Genomic DNA, 18349 nt, shown 5'->3' on the forward strand with positions numbered 1-18349 from the left:
CTGCCTGGATGCTGCCCTGCTTCTACTTGATGATAATGGACTGAGCCTCTGAATCTGTTAGCCAGCCCCAATTAAATGTTGTCCTTTATAAACTTGCCTTGGTCATGGTGTCTGTTCACAGCAGTAAAACCCTAACTAAGACACCCTGGCTGTCCTGAAAATTGCTCTGTAGACCAGGCTGGCCTCAACCACAGAGATCTGGCTGCTTCTGCCTCCCAAGTGGTGAGATTAAAAATGATACACACTTTTAATCTCACCCGGGCAGTGGTGGCACACGCCTTTAATCCCAGCACCTGGGAGGCAGAGGCAGGTGGATTTCTGAGTTCGAGGCCAGCCTGGTCTACAGAGTGAGTTCCAGGACAGCCAGGGTTACACAGAGAAACCCTGTCTTGAAAAAAAAAAGTGTGTACCACCACACATGGATTCTTTCTTTCTTTCTTTCTTTTTCTTTCTTTCTTTCTTTCTTTCTTTTTTTTTAGATTTATTTATTTATTATATGTAAGTACACAAGTAGCTGTCTTCAGACACACCAGAAGAGGGCATCAGATCTCATTACAGATGGTTGTGAGCCACCATGTGGGTGCTGGGATTTGAACTCAGGACCTTCAGAAGAGCAGTCAGTGCTCTTAACCGCTGAGCCATCTCTCCAGCCCCTCTTTTTTTCTTTTTTGAGACAGGTTCTCTACTGAGCCATCTCACCAGTCCCCTCAATTACATTTCTTAAATCTTCCATTGCTCATGGGCTTTGCATATGCAAAGTGAGCCGCAGCCTTCTTGTTTGGTTTCAGTTTGCTTTTACAAATATAGTCTGCAGGTTTTGAAAAACTGGACCTTTTACCTTCTTGTTATTGAACTGTGAGAGTTCTTTATATATTTTAGAACAGGTCCTTGGTTAGACATACATGTTCCAAGCTTCTGATAGTCTCAGTCTTTCCCTTATGTGACTTATTTTTTTTCTCCCCAGTCTTATTGGCCCCATCACTCCCATTGACACTCATTTTTCCTTGGCTATACAGTTAGCTCCATAAAGGTTTTTCTGTTGTGTCCTGAGCTCCTTGCACAGTGGGCATATGAATTATTTATTCAGTGCCTAGCTGTCCCCAACTATTTCATGGCTCTTGAGGGTGAGGAGTCCTGGGAGAGGAGGATCTCAGAGCAGCCTGTGGCAAAGTTTCAGATCAGCAGTAAGGAGGCCCTACACGGCATAAACTGTAGGGGTGAGGCAGGCACAGCCAATGGGGTGAAGTGGGTCAGAGAGCTTCTCCCAGGCTGTCCTACCAGCAACGCCATTTTACATCATCTACACAGACCTTTCTGCCCAGAGTCAGGACAACTTTGGTAGGAAGCTGACTTAGGTGTAAGCGGAATAGAGGTGAGGGTTCAAAGTACGTTGTTGGTTCCTCTGTCTTAAGTGTTTATGGCTTGCATGCATGATGACACACACCTTTAAATGGCTATCGTGCTTGGTGTCTATATAGGCTGTGGTAGTGACCCAAGATCTGTGTCTGCCCCGCCTGTACACAGATGCAGGACCTGTTTGATAGAGACTTTCCAATGCTATAATAATGTAACAGCTTCGTCTCTGGCAGGAGTGTGTGGGTGTGAGGGGGTGACAACATGCTGTCATGTGACACCTCATGTCTTTTCTATCCACCCCAGCATTTCTCACTGAATCTGGCAGCTCTATCCTTTCTGGTTATGCAAAGTTCTTTCTGTAGCAAACCAGAAAGCAGCTTGACTAGTTACTTTAAATCTTCCTCTGTGTGTGTGTGTGTGTGTGTGTGTGTGTGTGTGTATGCATTTATGTGTGTATGAGCACTTGCATATGTATGCCATGGCATTACTGTGGAGATTGGAGGACAAACTTCTGTGTAGGTCCTGGCCTTCCATCTCGTTTGGGACAGCGTTCGTTTTATGTTCACAGCTTCATGTGCTGGGCTAGCTGGCCTTGGAGCTTCTGGAATTCCTCGAGTCTTTGCCTCTCATCTCCTGTGGGTGTACCACTATGCCTGACATTTAGGTGGGTTCTGGGGATTCAAACTCAAGTCTTTTGTTTGTTTGTTTGTTTGTTTGAGACAGGGTTTCTCCGTATAGCCCTGGCTGTCCTGGAACTCACTCTGTAGACCAGGCTGGCCTTGAACTCAGAGATCCACCTGCCTCTGCCTCCCAAGTGCTGAGATGAAAGGCGTGTGTCATAATTTCCAGTCTTCATGAGTGCGTGGCAAATGTTTTACCCACAGGGAACCATCTCCCCAGCCCTGACTGTTTTCTGAATCTGTGGGGGAAAAAAAAAAAGAGACACAATCTTTACTCACAGGGTTGCTATGAGAGTGAAGCAAGAGGCGCCACGGGAGCTTAGCACATAGTATGTGCTTCCTAATCATCATTACTGTACTCTCACAGACTTCCACAGGCACATGCATTTCAAACACACAGCCACTGCTGCAAAGGCCACCTGTGCCATAACAAAGAAAGGAATCTGGACTTAACTCATGCCATGAAACATATTTTGTGCACACAGTTATCCATAAATTTGTTCAACCTACCTTATTTGATGCACAGCAGCAACACATGGGCAGGTGCCATCCTGGCCCCTGGCAAGAACCACCTTATCTGCTCAGGACTGAACAGAGTGGCCAGGGATTAAAGCAGTTTTCTGGGATTTCCTCTGTAAATCAGGGTGATCCTAGTACTTCCAGGCTGGGCAGAAGGTGTTCATCCGTCTCTCTTGGATACAGAGAAGGAGGGCACTGTTTCTAAGGTGTCCCTTTTGTCCCTTCTATGGGTTTTGTCCTTGTAAAGCTGCTTGGCTGAATGGGCAGAGACTTGTAGCCTATGTTGACCTTAGATGGAGAGTTGGGATTACTGGGGCTCTACCACACTGGACCTTGGAGGACATCCAGTGTGTGTGTGTGTGTGTGTGTGTGTGTGTGTGTGTGTGTGTGTGTGTTGTATGTACTGTGAGTCCAAACTCCTCAGCTTCTAGCCCACAGTCTCCTTGAACAACTTCCTTCCTGGGACCCAGGAACGTTTTTGGTGTCAGAGGTTCAAGTCTTGGGACCCTCTATAGGAGCAGGAGCTTGTGAACTAAACTGCATCACACTTAAATTGTACAGTCTAGTAGTGAGAAGCCCAGACCTTTGAAGCCAATGCATTGCTGGTGTTGCCAATACAACTTCTCTGGGCCTCTTCCTCTCCTGCTGTTAATTGCAATAAATGTGTTGCCATCCTCATGGGGGTGTTCTGAGGACTGAAAAAACATTTTCTCAAAGGTTCAGGTAGGTGCCCAGACTCAGGTAGGTGCCCAAACCACTGTTCTGGGCTCTGGCGCCACAAATTTCAAGCTGAAAGCCGTTAAGATCAGTGTCTGGCCAGATAGTGGTTATGTATACCTTTAATCAGAGCACCCACAAGAGTAGGTGGAACTCTGAGCTTGAGGCCAGCCTGTTCTACAGAGCTAGTTCCAGGACAGCCAAAGCTACACAACAAAACCCTGTCTTGAAAAGGAAAGGAAAGGAGAGGAGAGGAGAAAAGAGGAAAGTAAAGTAAAGAAAAGAAAAGAATAAAAACTCAGCTTTTGTTACACATGCATTTTCCTTATGGGGCTGAAGGGACGCTTACAGTAAACCCATGTAGAAAAAAGGAGCCAGAGGGAGAGGAAGTAACTAATAACTTGCCCGGGCAGGCCGACGATGATGAGGAGGAAATAGGTTTTGATCCATCCCAGCCTTATCTAGAGAAAGGAGAGGTATCACTGACTCTTAAAGTTCTCAGGCTGAGTGCTCCAGCGCAGAGCCCACCCACATGTTCGAGGTGGGCACTGAGTTCACCGGGATTGACGGGTGCTGAACCTGGGCATGTATGCTCAGAAGTCCCTGGATCTAAGTCCATGCTGGACGTGTCCAAGAGGGATCCCGAGGCGATCGAGAGGGCTAGAAGCCTGCTCTGACACGTGGTGAGGAAGCCGGACACTGAGGGGAGGACGTGAAGCAAGCTGGACTGGGTAAGGGCACCGGCAGCACAGCCTGTGTGGCTTGAGGTAGATGGAGTGGGCTCGAGTGTCGGGCCGGAAGCGGTTGCCCAAGGGTGGTCCCGACCGAGCTCAACGCCTTCTGCGTTTTCGCCGGGGCTGTCTAGACGTAAAGGTGGGAAAACGGAGGCCATAAAGCAGCCTTGGGAAGCCTGGCCGCGAGCCCGTCAGTCTTTTCGGTGGGTGCGGTCCTATCTTCTCGGGTGGGTGGTGGGTGGGAGAGGGGGGCGGTGCGCTATGGCCCCGCCCACGAGGGCGGGGCTTCCCGTTGCCGCGGGGCCGTTGATTTCAGGGCGGAACGTTCGCGCGGGCAGTGCGCGCGCGAGGGGGAAGGCATTGAAGGAGCGCTGTGGACTCAGCTCCGCAGGCTCCGCAGGCTCCGCGTGGTGCGCGCGCAGCGCCATCCGGCGCACTGCCCGGCGGCTCCACCCAGCCCGAGGGGCGCGGCCTGAGTGGGAGGCGACGAGAGCGCGGGCGACACTGGCGTCTCCGTGGCACAGCAGGTGAGGCGGCAGGTCGGGGCTGGGTGTCAGCGCCCCGCGTCTCCCCAGTCCTCTGGATCTGCCCTGGGTGCCCGGGACCCTAATGCCCTCTGATGCGCTGGGGACCCCTGCCTCCGACATCCCCTAGGGCTGCTTGGATCCGCAGCCACCTGTAGACTTGGTTACCTTCCACACACAGGAAACCCCAAATCTTCCAGATTTCCCTCGGACTCAGCACACAGGGCACCTCGGTGGCTTCAAGGCCTGAGACCGTTACATCTTCTGCTCCAGAAGCCCAACAGATTCTCTCTGTTCTCACTCAAAGCCTTCTCGGGTCTCCAGGCCCACGGACTGCCATCCTTTCTTGGGTGGAGGCCTTTAGACTCACCTATCCTTCTTTCCTTCCTTCCTTCCTTCCTTCCTTCCTTCCTTCCTTCCTTCCTTCCTTCCTTCCTTCCTTCCTTCCTTCCTTCCTTCCTTCCTAGGATCTCCTGCCTCCTGCTCTGTGTCTTGAGGTCCACAGAGCCTTTCAGCTTCTACTAGAGTGATCTTGAGATTTCTGAATTGTTAATAGGAATAAAAGTAGGACCATCTGACAGGTCAGCAGAGGACCACTCATAACCAAAGAGGAGGTGGGATATGGGGGCTTCGCATGTGCGTTTGTTGTTTTGGAGGCTGGCATGGGACCAACTCATTGTAGAGAATGGCATCGCTTGGAGTAAGGGAGGTGGGCAGGCAAAAGCCCTTTTAGATTGTGCCCTCAGTGCATGGTAGTTTCTGCTATCACACACAACCCACCAAAACCAGTCCAGGAGAGCAAGGCTTGATTACAGTGGCCTAATTGATGGGAAGATGGCAACCTAAAGGCCCATCTTTCTGGGATCCTGGTTTAAGGGTGGCTGCCTTCCCTGAGGTGGAGGTTTAGGGTCAAATGGTTCACATCTTAGCCTTTTCAGTCCTGGAAATCTCTAGAACAAGGGTTATCATTTCCTCAGGCTATGGCCATTGATAAACAGTCTCTGACTTACTACACAGGCAGTCTGGTACCCTGAGGTACTGCCTCAAGGAAGAACATGCTTGGCCTGATGATTGTGCAAGATTAGGGCCTGACATCTTTAAAGAGGGAGTGGGTGCTCTCTGCGGTCCAGGGCTTGGTGCTGGAGGCAGATGGCACAACTCTAGCGAATAAGGGTTGGGAGGTGGGGATAATAAGCAAGATGGTAGTTCTTAGACTGTGTGGCCATAAAGGCAGCTGGGGCAGGGTGGGGTGGGGTGATAGTTCTAGAAAGTGGCTGGGGCAAGGGGAGGGGATGCAAGAGTTAACAGGGAAGCAGACTCTTAAAGGTTGAGGGTCAAGGAATGAAAAGTCAGGGGCAGGCCCAGCACACCAGATCTTAAAAGTTCTGCCGTGTGGGTGGCAGAACTTTGTCCTGGGTGGGTATCCTTGTGCTGATGATAAAGATGATAAAGTAAGATGCCACAGCCGTCATTTCCTCAGGCCTTCTTCAATGACTGTTTCTGCCATTATGTAGACAGGGTAGGAAGGCCAGAGAGGTAGGAAGGAAGGTAGGATGAAGGTAGGATGAAGGGCCGTGAGGTAAGTATTCCCAGTTGAGATCATGATGGGAGAGAGAGCAAGAAGGCTTGAGACGGAGCCTGCCATGGAGCTTCCTATGTGGAGCTGAGGCCTGGATGATTTAGGGGAACAAGAGGCTTATAGAAGAGTAAAGTAACTTTTGTTGGTTGGTGTGTGTGTGTGTGTGTGTGTGTGTGTGTGTGTGTGCGTGTGTGTGCGCGCGCGTGCGCGCGCGTGTGTTTGTATATATTCACACCACAGGGGTAGTGTAGGGGATGGCATATATGTCTGTGTGCATGTGGAAGCCAAAGGACAATCTTGGTTGTCATTCCTCAGGTATTCCCCATACGTTTTTTTGAGGCACGGTCTCTTCCTGGCCTAGAGCTTATCAGTTAGGCTAGGCTGCCTGGCCAAGGAGCGACAAGGACTTGCCTGTTGTCACCATCCCAGCAGTGTACACCAACGCTTGTGACTTGCCTTTTTGTTGTTGTTGTTTTGTTTTACGTTAGTTCTGAGGATCAAACCTAGGCCTTATGTTTACATGTCAGACTGACTGGTGACTGAGCCATGTCCCTAGTCCTGGCTTACATATTTTTCCAGTGGTCACTTTAGCTGTGGTGGAGAGACTTTTTTGTAGGCCTCAAGACCACAAAAGATAGGCGTGTCTTGAACCTAGGCTGTGTAGTTCAGTAGCCCTCTAGGGCTTGACCAAGCTGATGCCTGGGGCACCGACATGAGAGCTTTTATAGGTGAGATTCTTATCTGTTTGCTCATAGGCGGTGCTCACCTTAGCACCTCACCAGGGTGTCTGCTATCCGAGTATAAGTACTGCTTCCAGTAGGGGGAAGAGGGACTGAAGTCAGCCGGGAAGTCCTGAAGGAAATGGAAAGGTACTGAAGGAGCTGCATTCGGATGTGTCAGCACTGTGTGTGTAACTGGAGGGGTTGAAGCTGCAAGCAGGAGGTGTTACTGCCCAGACAGGTGAGCACCTGAAGGTGGGACACTCACTACTGTAGGCAGCGCATTAGGGATTATGAAGAATAATGGATAAAGCCTGAATTTGGGAGAAGGAAGGGAAATGGAGATAGCCTAGTGCAAGAGGCCTGTCTGTGGCCACCACAGCCCCACATGACTGACAGGCACTTAGAATATACTTACAGTTTCAGGGCTGGGATTTAATGGGTTAAATCTAGGGGTTGTGGGAAGCATGTAGGTTGCTCTCTAGTTATCCCGTGGAATGCCTCTGGCCACCTGGGAGGAAGGCGCATGTCAGGGAACAGATTCAGGGGGAGCCACGCGGGCTGTAAGCAGCACAGCACGCCTGTGGTTGGCGGGGCCCTTCTGGGTTGTGTCCCTTTCTTTCCTTCCCAGCCTGAAGCCTGGAGCCCTCTGCCTGGAGACATGGCCACACCTCTTCTTTAGCTCTCTATCAGTTCTGCTAAAGTTACTGTGTTCTGCAGGCAGCTGTGTGGCAGAGCTGTCGGTGCTGGCTCTGTGTGTGTGTGTGTGTGTGTGTGTGTGTGTCTGTCTGTCTGTCTGTCTGTCTGTCTGTCTGTCCAAGTTCTGGGCTTCCTGATGGTGTGTTTCTGGAGAATGGCAGAGGGCCAGCAGGCAAAACAGAGCAACCAACCTGGGGATCCAGGGTGAAAGTGAGCCTACAGGGCAACTGGGCTGCAGGGGTGTAGGTTGTGCCTGGGGTGAGAGTGAAAGGCTCAGGGGTACAAACCAGAAGTGAGGTAGAGCTGGGATGCCTGGGAAGATGCTGATCAAATTATTGGAGTCTTAGCTTTCACTTAAAAAAAAAAAAAAAAAAAGGAAGGCATTTGTCATTACAGAAACCCTAGATCTGTCCAGCTTTAAAGTTTTGTAGTGTTAAGTTGCTCTATAGAATATCTCTTTTGCATCTTCTGGGGTGGGGGTAGGGGTTCACCTGGGCCCAGGTTGGGGTCTTTTTATCTTCACTGACTTATTAAGTGATATAAAGATGTGTGTTACAGGTTGTGTCACTTGTGATAGGCAAACTGAAACAGTGAGTGCTGCGGGTGTCAGGTTTCTGGAAAAGCATCCTATGCGTCGTTTGGCATCTCAGCACACTGGTGGTAGAGCAGGGACAGGACTACGTGGTGGCTGCCTTTTGAGGGGACTGAGTCGAGCACTGAGAGCCATTGGCACTTCACTGAGAGCGGGCATGCAGAATGTTTTGTGTTTTCCCCTAAAGGCAGCAATTTTAATGTTTTTTGTTTGTGTTTGTCCACAGAATCTCATGCACCCAGATTGGCCTTAAGTTTCTACATAGCTAAAGATCACTGAACTTCTAACCCTCCTGCCTCTCTAGAAGTCTGGGGTTGCGGCTATGTGTCACCCTGTCTGGACAGTGCTGTTCTTGGAAGGAACTGTGCTCTTAGCTGTCTCCGTGGTGCTGGTGGGGTTTGCTTTTTCCTTTTTAGAATGTGTATCATCGTCGTTGTTGTCGTCATCATCATGTGTGTGACATGTGTGAGTGCATGTAGCACAGTATGTGCAGAGGTCAGTGGGTAACTTTGTGCAGTCATTTGTCTCATTTGCCTTTTGGGGAGGATTAAGATAGTTTATTGTGTAGCTATTTCTTAATTTGGACTGAAATCTATCAGCAGCTTAGGAGCACTGCTTGGGAGCACTGCTTTCCAGACACCAGTTATCTAGTACCCCCATCTCTCTCTCTCTCTCTCTCTTTTTTTTTTTTTGATGGTCTTTCTACATAGTCCTGGCTGTCTTGGAACTCACTGTGTAGACCATCAGGCTGGCCTTGAACTCACATTGAATTCAATGTGAGTTCAATGTGAGTTCAATGTGAATTCAATGTGAGCCTGCCTCAGTATCCTAAGTGTTGGGATTAAAGGCCTGTTTAATCCCAATGCTTAGTACATTTTGAGCACTACAAAGATGTTTTCTACTTTACTTTAGTGATTGGTCAGGTAGCAGGTGCTCAAGGTCAGGGTTCGTGTCTTGTGTACATTGTTTTGAAGCGCAGCTTGCGCTGCAGAGAGGCCAGGATAGGATGTCTGTTGTCTTCCCCTTACTACTCTTCACCTTCTTCCTATTAGTCGGGGGCTCTCTCTGACCATCAAGTCCCAGGCATCTTCCAGTCTCTGCCCCCTACAAAGGTGTAGGGGCCCACAAAGCCACACACAGGCTTTAAGTGGATGGTGAGGATTCAAAATTTGGTCCTAGTTCCTGTACTGCAACTGATGTATTTACCTATTGAGCCATCCTCCCATCCCCAGTGTTACTGTTTTGATGTAGGGTCTCACTTTGTAGCCCAGGCAGGCCTGGTGTTCACTTATGTAGACCAGGTGGGATGAAACTTTTGGTATCTTTCTTTTGCTTAAGCCTCCTGATTGCTGGAATTACAGGCATGAGCAACTGTGCTTTGCTGACTTTGTTGGGGGAGGGGATACACAGGCAACCATGTTTGGCTGTCTTTGTGTGAGTGGAGGGGGATGCGGGGTGGAGGAGTGTTGAGGCAGGTCTCATGCTATATATGTCCAGGCTGGCCTTTAACTCTAGTGATCCACTTGCCTCGGTCTCCTGCAAGCTCCAGTCACAGGTGTGAGTCACCTGCCTAGCATTGTTCTCTAAGTTAGAGAACACAGTTCACCCTCAGGTTCCCCGATTACAGCAGCAGTGGTTCTGTTGTGACCGTTGTGGGAAGGCCCTGAGAGAGTTGGAAGCTTCCTGTGTGCCTGTAACCTGTAGGCATCTTGAGGAGTGCCTTTCAGCTCTGTGTTCGTGGGTCTTTGCAGCTGTCTAGCCAATGACCTGGCTGGTGGAAGCCCAGAGACAGGCAGGAACTGAGCTTTCTGTTTTTCTGCCCAGTCTCTGCATTGTTCTGGGTGGCTGCAGTTCTGAGTGTGGAGTCTCTTCCTTGAGGTTCTTCACACTTGACCTTTTTAAAGTCTCTTCCTGGTCTGTTCCCAGGTCAGGTAGATGGAGCCCTGCTGATCTCTGTTCCCCAGGCCCCCCAGCTGGTTCATTTGTGCTACTGTGTATGCTGGAGACATTATTATTACCAGTGATGTCTGTCACTGTGTTCCTCTTCGTCTGCTAAGGTCAACATTGGAACCATGTGGCTATGAGAATCGGGTAATGGTCACAGGTGCGTCAGCTGTAGATGAGGGCTCTGGCAGCAAGTGTCTGGTGAAGATGCTCATGTCTTGGTGTAGTGAGAACATGACTGGCAGAGTCCAGTTTCCACTTCTCTTTTGCTTTTTTTGAGTTAAGGTCTTGCTGTATTGCCTAGGCTGCCCTGGAACTCCTTATGGATATTAGGTTAGCCCTAAAGTTGAAGTGATCCCCCTGCATCTGCCTCCCCAGAGCTGGGATTAAAGGAATGGCTACCACACTCCATTAGCCTCCTTTGAGGATCTCCGGGCCTTTGGGTCTATGGTGGCTTGAGTAAGAATGGCCCCTACAGGCTCCTATATTTGAAATGTTAGACACCTGGGAGTAGTGCAGTTTGAAAAAAAAATTAGGGGGTGGGGTCTTATTGGAGGTAGGCCCATTTTCTGTCTCTTTTTGTCTCCCTGTCTTTGTCTCTGTCTCTGTCTCTCTCGGATCTCTCACACAAACACACACACTCTCACTCTTTTTTTTTTTTAGATTTATTTATTATATGTAAGTACACTGTAGCTGTCTTCAGACACCCCAGAAGAGGCAGAAGAGGGCATCAGATCTTATTACAGATGGTTGTAAGCCACCATGTGGTTGCTGGGATTTGAACTCAGGACCTTTGGAAGAGCAGTTGGTGCTCTTAACCACTGAGCCATCTCTCCAGCCCCAACACACTCTCACTCTCACTGCTTATGAATGAGGATGTAAATCTGAGCACTGCTCTAGAGCCATGGTGTGGCCATGCTCCCTGCCACAATGACAATAGACTGCATCTCCGAAATTGAACACAAGCCCTCAACATAATGTTTTCTTTTATAATAGTTGCCCTGGTCACAGCGCCTTCACAACAAAAGCACAGTGACTAAGACAGGGTCCATTTTAACTGCATAGATTACATTCAGTCAGCATCTCTAGACAGACAGCCCTGTGTCCCCCAGCAGAGTGGCTGTGGCACCATTTATTACCCGCTGTAGTGACACCTGTGGTCATGGTGTCATTATCTGCCTTGGTTCCTGTTCTTGGGGCCTTCAGAACATAGCTCATTCATTGCTGGCTACACAGATCCTGTCTAATTGCAAGGGGTCTTTTTCTCCTGTCACGTTTTGACTGACTGCAGATGTGTTAAAGGTCTGCATTTGAAGACCTTTAAATTGTTAAAGGTGCTGGGGATTGAACACAGGGCATTGTGTATACTAGGCAAACTACTACTGACCTACATCTCTTGCCATCTGAAGGTCTGTCCTCAGGGTACTGCTGCCCACTTGCTGGGAGAAGGGTGTGGGTTTTGAGTATCTGTTCACTTTTCCTTCAGTGGGCTTGAGCTGCAGCTCATGACTGGACATCTTCTTACAGAATTTTTGTGTGTGAGGTGTTGGGAGCAAGGGCTTTGAGCCTGCTGGGGGAGCCTTGTGCCACAGAGTGGTAACCTCACCTCTCCCGCATCTTTGTAATTAAAGCCTGTACTTTGTTGTAGCACTGGCTGGCCTTGAACTCCCAGAGATCCATCTTCCATCTTCCTCTGTCTCTCAACTGCTGGGGTTAAAGGTGTGTGCTCCCACGCCTGACAGAAGTTGAGGGTTTTTTTTGTTTTTTTAAAGATTTATTTATTATATGTAAGAACACTGTAGCTGTCTTCAGACACTCCAGAAGAGGACATCAGATCACATTACGGATGGTTGTGAGCCACCATGTGGTTGCTGGGATTTGAACTCAGGACCTTTGGAAGAGCAGTCAGTGCTCTTAGCCACTGAGCCATCTCTCCAGCCAGAAGTTGAGTTTTTTAAAGCATAATTTCCCACAGCTTTGGATCCTGCTTCACTCTGCTTGCCCCCTCCTCCCAGCTATATGGCCCCTTCCCTGGCTCTGACATGTTCTTCTCCTCTGATCTTTGTGGGAGTTCTGAAGAACCTAGTGGTAGCCGGCCTTCACACAAGGGCCACTTGCATAGCTTGGGCTGTGCCTGGCTCAGCAAAGCTCCTCCAGCCACACTGGGTGGCACATACAAGTGTTCTTGGACCTGAGTGGCTCAAGCAACCTTGTCCTCAGGTAGATGACATTCTCCCAGGAGCTGGGCCTGCTAGACAAGGTTGAGTTGTAGAGGAGAGGCTGCGCTGTCTAGTGTTGGCCAAATTTTGACTTGTCTCCCATTTGTTGGTGTGCCAGTGGCCTACTGAGTCACAGGACTCAGACTGGAGGCAGTGTGCAGAGTGGGTGTCTGGAGGTTTGATGGAATTGTCAGTGACCTACTGTATTAGCTTGAAGGTAGGGGTTCTGCTTCACAGCTCTATGAAGATGGCCAGTTCCTCTTCTGTACTCTGTCACCTTTTAGACTCTGGTGAACATGAAATGTTTTTTTTTGTTTGTTTGTTTTTGTGTGTGTGTTGTTGTTGTTTTTGTTTGTTTGTTTGTTTTCTTCAAGACAGGGTTTCTCTGTGTAGCCCTGGCCTGGAACTCTCTCTGTAGACCAGGCTGGCCTTGAACTCAGAAATCTGCCTGCCTCTGCCTCCCAAGTGCTCGGATTAAAGGCATGTGCTACCACTGCCGGCCATGAAATGTTTTTAAAATTCGTATATTTTAATGTATGTGTATGTCATTGTGGGAGTGTATGCATGTGAGTATAGTGCCCGTGGATGGAGGCTGGAGGCATTAGACCCCCCTGAAACTGGAGGTGGTTGTAAGCCAGCAGGCCTGGGTGCTGGGAACGAAAATCAGGACCCTTGTAAGAGCAGTGCGTGCTCTTAACCACTGAGCCATCTCACCAGCCTTCTGATGAACATGTACGTAGTGTTGGATGTCAAGGGGTTAAAAAAATATCAAGCTGGGCGGTGGTGGCACACACCTTTAATCCCAGCACTTGGGAGGCAGAGGCAGGCGGATTTCTGAGTTCGAGGCCAGCCTGGTCTACACAGTGAGTTCCAGGACAGCCAGGGCTACACAGAGAAACCCTGTCTCAAAAAACCAAAAACTAAAAAAAAAAAAAAAAAAAATCAAGGCAGTCTAGTTCCTGCAGAGCTCATTCATAATACAGTTATGATTTCTTATTCTAGGCACAAAATACTCTGCTAAGACTCTTGAAGGTTTTAGATAATAAGGACAGTAACTGCCGTGAGCTCTGCTTTCGGCTTGAATTTACACTTAGAAAATATTGGTAGGTTTTTATTAAAAAAAAAAAGTGTTGCTATGATGACTTGGTTTTGAGTCTGCAAACTGGTGACGACATGGTCACCTAGGAAACAGAAAGCTGCAGCCTCTGAGAGGCCTCCAAAGGGTTCTGTTGCTGTCGTCTGGAATCTGATTGGCTTCAAAGAGTGGCCCTTGAGAAGGGACCAGTACATCAGAGATAGACTGGCCTTCAGAAACTTGTCATCAGAGGTTAGGCTGGGCAAATCTCCCACTTGGGCCTTGGTTCAAAAACAAAGGGGAGATTTTGGGCAATCTCTGGATAATTATATGAGGTTTGGCTCTGGTCTTTTGGCTGCTGAAAAACAGGAAATGAGGTAATGCCTTTAAGCTTGTAGTGTTTATAAAGAATTGTAAATGGCTAAATATGGGCAGCTATTCAGTTCATCACCACAGGGATCCCAAGAGGAAGAGTCTTGCGCGTCCCCTGCTGGTTGCTTTGATCTTTAGAGGTCCTCAGCTGGCCCCTCTCCCTGTTGAGGTAGGAACCCTTGTAATATTGGTGCAAGTGCTGGCTGCAGAGACTTCTCCAGATCCCCCAACTCAGGCTGAGGCAGAGTGGAACAGGAACCAGCCATAGCGTGCCTGCACAGGCCAGAGCTCCCTCCTGTTCTGTGAGTGTCTCTTGTTCTCTGGGGAACTGAAATCACTTGTTTTTGTGTTACATTGCAGATGTTGAAGTGCGTGTTTTGGATTTTAACTGTGATACCTACAGGTGAATGGCAAGCAAAAGCAGTTGAACAGGAGGAAGGAGTTAGAAAACTTTTATTTCTTTATGTGATAAAGGTTGAGGCTGTGTTGTTTCTAAGGCACACAGGCTGCCAGTGGCTGAAGTCAGCTCTAAAGTGCAGGCAGGAGACACGGAGTGTGCTCATGGTAGCTTCAAACAGGAAGCGCAGCAGGCTAGCTCAGTGTTCTGTCTTGCAGGGCCCTGAGCCGTGGTCTCAGCTGCCTGGCCCACAGCTGGTGTGCAGAGTACTTTCCCTAAGAGGACTGAGCTTGGAAGGCCGGCCAGTTAGCAGTAGCCATGTTTTCCAGTTGCTAACAGAATGGAGGAATGTGATGGGCTCACTGGACACTTGGGGTGGGATCCACGGGCTTCTGTCTCCAGTGGAGAGGTTATATGAACTAGTTTTAACTTGCCTTAGAAGATTTTTTTTTGTTGTTCGTTTTGTTTTGTTTTTTTGTTTTTCGAGACAGGGTTTCTCTGTGTAGTCCTGGCTGTCCTGGAACTCACTCTGTAGACCAGGCTGGCCTCGAACTCAGAAATCCACCTGCTTCTGCCTCGCCTTAGAAGGTTTCTAATAGATTACCAAACCGAATAGGCTTGACCTTACATGGTGACTGCAGTGAGTAGGCGACCATACTCCCCTGCCCTGCTGTCCCTTGGGCAGGCAGCATCCTCTGCCAGCTTCAGGGTTTGGCCCGTGAACTGGTTTCTTAGCACTGAGGATAGGCCATGGGCCTTGGGGATTTTGGTGGAAGCTGTGAGTGTACCCTCCAAGGTGGGAGGGTGGATGCGTGCAAATGTTTTCTGAGGTGACTGCAGGATCCCTTTGTCTCAAGCTTGAAGGTGCAACTTAGAGACCCATGAGCTGTGAGGTCTCTCCTAGAGTTATTTTTGGTGACCTAATTCTAATTCAAGAGGAGTAAAGATTCGGTAAAGAGTGCAGACACAGGTTTTCAGCTCTCTGTGAGGATGTGGGGGTGAGGGTGTCCCCAGCATCCCCACCACTGCCACTGCTGGGTGTGGGGAGGGAGGTTCAGGACTCCTTCATTTGTTTTGAGGTGGCTGGCTGTTAAACTGGGGTCCTTCTGCATGCGTCTGCCCCTCTAACCAATGGGATCCTAGGCGCTCTGCTCCTTCTTTAACTCTGAGTTGTGCTGCTCAGAGAGCTGTCCTCCACAGACAGCCGAGTGCTTACAAGTTGTGCACTCAAGCCGCTCACCATGCTACTAGCGTCTTGCTGTCTTCATGATCACTCATGAAGGCTATCCATGGAAGTGGTAGTCAGTCCGTAGATTGTAGTCCCACGTGTGAGGCTTACTTTTAATTTTGAGCAGTTTCTAACAACACGGGGCCATGTCCTTGGCTCTCAAATGACCTGAAAAGTATCATGAAAAAGCTTAGTAGAAAGGGGAAATTCTCATAATGCCCAGTGGTCTCATAATGCCCAGTGGTAGTAGCTCTCTGCCTGTTTCCTTGTTTACAGTAAACACTAGCTCTAGACTCAAGGGAGACTTGTAGATGGCTTTGCCTTAAAGAGACATTTCCTGGGTAAAAGCACACGACCTGGGCCAGGTCACAGAGCTGCTGTCTGGCTGCTGCGTGAGTATGTTCCTTTCTGTCTTTATGAGACACCCAAGGGCCTGACCGGGGAAGCCAGGCAAAGTTATTGGCTGCAGAGCAACCACTTGTGTGGGCCTTTTTCTAGATGGCACTTTCTGGGTGTTCTAATTAAAGGGGAGTCAGGGCCTCTGACTCAGCCTCATTTTCTACAGTCTTCCGAGCACTCATCAAACATCTTTCTTCCCCTTAGGGTTCACAAATGGAGTCAGTGGAAAAGACAACGAACAGAAGTGAACAGAAATGCAGGTAAGTAGTCAGTTACAACTGGGGGCTCCTCACTTCGTACCGCATCTGTCATCGGGGACGAATAGCAGTGTCCCCGGAAGTGGGGAAGGTAGAGGGAGCACCCACGGCTGCTCACCCTGGTTTGCTCCACCACAAGAAGCATTCCAGAAAGCGTCTTTCTGCTCAAAGAAACTACCAGAGCCCCATCTCCAAACCAAGCAACGTGGAAGTGGTGGGTGGGAAGAGCCAGCGGGCCCTACTTACTGGAAAGTGATGTAGAGTGACCTGCTGACCCTGGAGAACACAGTGGGCTTTAGGAAGCAGAAAACCTGTACTTAGAAGTCACCACAGCAAAGTCACTCTGTCCCTTACAGTGCAGATTTACCAGCCATTTGTAGCTTAATAGGAGGAGAGGGGCTGAACTTTTTGTTCACAGTTACCAGTAAATGTATTTATTACTGTAGGCCACAGGGACTTTGTTTTCTGGGAGTGAACAGAAGGGCAGATTTGTGACCTAAGCATTCTATACATTTCCAGACTGGAATCTTGCAGTACTTCCAAGCTGACTGTTGGCTTCCTCCTTCCTTGTTCTTAAATAGAAAGTTTTTAAAGAGCCTCATTAGGAAGCAACCCCAGGACCTGCTCCTGGTCATTGGGACTGGCGTGAGCGCAGCTGTGGCCCCAGGTATCCGAGCACTCTGCTCTTGGAGGAGCTGCATTGAGGCGGTCATTGAGGCTGCGGAGCAGCTGGAGGTTCTGCACCCTGGCGACGTTGCCGAGTTCCGGAGGAAGGTGATGAAGGACCGAGACCTGCTGGTTGTGGCCCATGATCTGATCCGGAAGATGTCACCTGTGAGTCTCAGATGGATCAGGCTTCACAGCGCTGGCTTTAGTCTAGTCTAGGTTGAGGGAGTTTGTAAACTGTACACTAGGCCTCCCTGAACAGAGGTACTGTTAGTGCTCAGCTTATCAGGCCACCATCCGTGGGTTGTTTTGTTTTGTTTTGATTTTCAAGATGAGTTTTTCTGTGTAGCCTTGGTTATCCTGGAACTCACTCTATAGACCAGGCTGTTCTCAAACTAGAAACCTACTTGCTTTTACTTCTTGAACTGTTAGATTCGGTGTGGGTCCCCCACTTGCGAAGAATCAGGAGGGAGAGTGCTGCAAATTGCATGAGGTTGCCACTATACTGGGGTCATCCTGCATTCAGAGCAAAGACGACCCCCAGGAACAAAAGCACACCCTTTTTATATTTTCCCAGTACATAGGTTTACAGCATGAATTGGTTATCTCTCATTAGTGGAGCCCATTGTCTTTTGTTTCCATTGACCTTTATGCCTCAGGTGAGGGGGAAATACAGATTGCACATAGGAGGGATGTGGGGGGAACCGGGCATTTCTTGGGGATGGGTGTTTGCTCTGTAAACCTTTCTGAAGCTCCGTCTTTAGGCTACATGGACACTCCTTGCTCCTTGTATTTTTATGAGGTATCCCTATTTGCTCAATTCTTACAGAACACTGGAGTTAAAGGTGTTTGTTACTGTGCCCAGCAGATCTACCATTTTAAACCTCAATGCTGGGCTGTTTACAGATGCTGCATTAGCTTGTAGTAACGGCTCCCATAGACTGTCTGGCTCTGGATGTTGTTATGCTGCCATTTTTAGGGTGTTATGCTGCCATTTTAGGGTGAGGTTTGTGAATATGTTTTGGTTGAGTAGGCTACTCTGCAGAGAACAGCTAGTTCTCAGAAGACATTTAAGGTGGGAGGTCGGTGTCTGCCAATAGAAGTGAGGTAGCAGAAGGTAACAGTTGGGGCTGCAGGGGACAGTTACTGAGAGGCCACAGCCCCATGAGGGTGGCTATGTTGTCTGGTGCAGGCTGAGCAGCAGCGTGGGAGAACCTGGAGTAGGCCGCTTGTCACTGCTCTGTGCTCAGGAGATGTGCACTCAGTAGTCAGCATATAGAGGAGGCAGATGGAGGCTGGAGATGGGGTCTAAGGGAGGACAGGACTGTGAGATGGTCATCAGGAAGGGTGGGACTGGTGTGCGGGTCTCCAAAAGACCAGAGACCCCCAAATGCTGTGGTTTTATAAGGATAGTAATTCTGATTCCTCCATTGAAACCCGGGAAAACAGCCCAGGAGTGGGCAGAAGCTCAGTAGTACTCGGGACCTGGGCTTTGCCATCCTTAGCATGAAGTTCTCTTTTATAGTTAGCTGCATGACTCCTCCCCACCCCCTTCCCACTCCTTCTAGTAAGTAGATGGGGCTGCCAACCCTTCCCCTCCCCTAGCTTTGCATGGAGTCACTAGGTCACTGGTTTCACCCCGTGCTGCGGTGCTGCACTTCACCTTTCCTGGC

At 49.2% G+C, this 18349-nt stretch overlaps 1 protein-coding gene and 1 long non-coding RNA gene across 7 annotated transcripts in view; one reads left to right on the forward strand and one right to left on the reverse strand.

The window, feature by feature from the left end:
* Positions 1 to 964: 964 nt before the first annotated feature.
* On the reverse strand, positions 965 to 3593 carry LOC116077275. The gene is made up of 2 exons (XR_004113201.1): positions 2547 to 3593; positions 965 to 2455 (listed from the first exon to the last, which is right to left on the reverse strand). It is a non-coding gene; the product is annotated as an uncharacterized LOC116077275 (long non-coding RNA).
* Positions 3594 to 3927: 334 nt separating this feature from the next.
* The window catches only part of Fam118a (family with sequence similarity 118 member A), a 30752-nt gene continuing 16330 nt past the window's right edge, over positions 3928 to 18349 (forward strand). The window contains exons 1-4 of one of the 6 annotated variants that reach the window (XM_031351660.1): positions 4358 to 4533; positions 6865 to 7069; positions 15958 to 16013; positions 16592 to 16844. In XM_031351660.1, coding sequence (XP_031207520.1) covers positions 15967 to 16013; positions 16592 to 16844 — 300 coding nt within the window. In that variant the 5' untranslated portion in view covers positions 4358 to 4533; positions 6865 to 7069; positions 15958 to 15966. Of the gene's footprint in view, positions 4004 to 4342; positions 4534 to 6864; positions 7070 to 13605; positions 13735 to 13803; positions 14032 to 15396; positions 15751 to 15957; positions 16014 to 16591; positions 16845 to 18349 lie in introns of those variants that run through there. The other 5 variants (XM_031351687.1, XM_031351652.1, XM_031351679.1 and 2 more) reach the window with 5 other exon arrangements.

This window comes from Mastomys coucha, unplaced genomic scaffold (genome assembly GCF_008632895.1).
Source record: "Mastomys coucha isolate ucsf_1 unplaced genomic scaffold, UCSF_Mcou_1 pScaffold11, whole genome shotgun sequence".
NCBI lineage: Eukaryota > Metazoa > Chordata > Mammalia > Rodentia > Muridae > Mastomys > Mastomys coucha.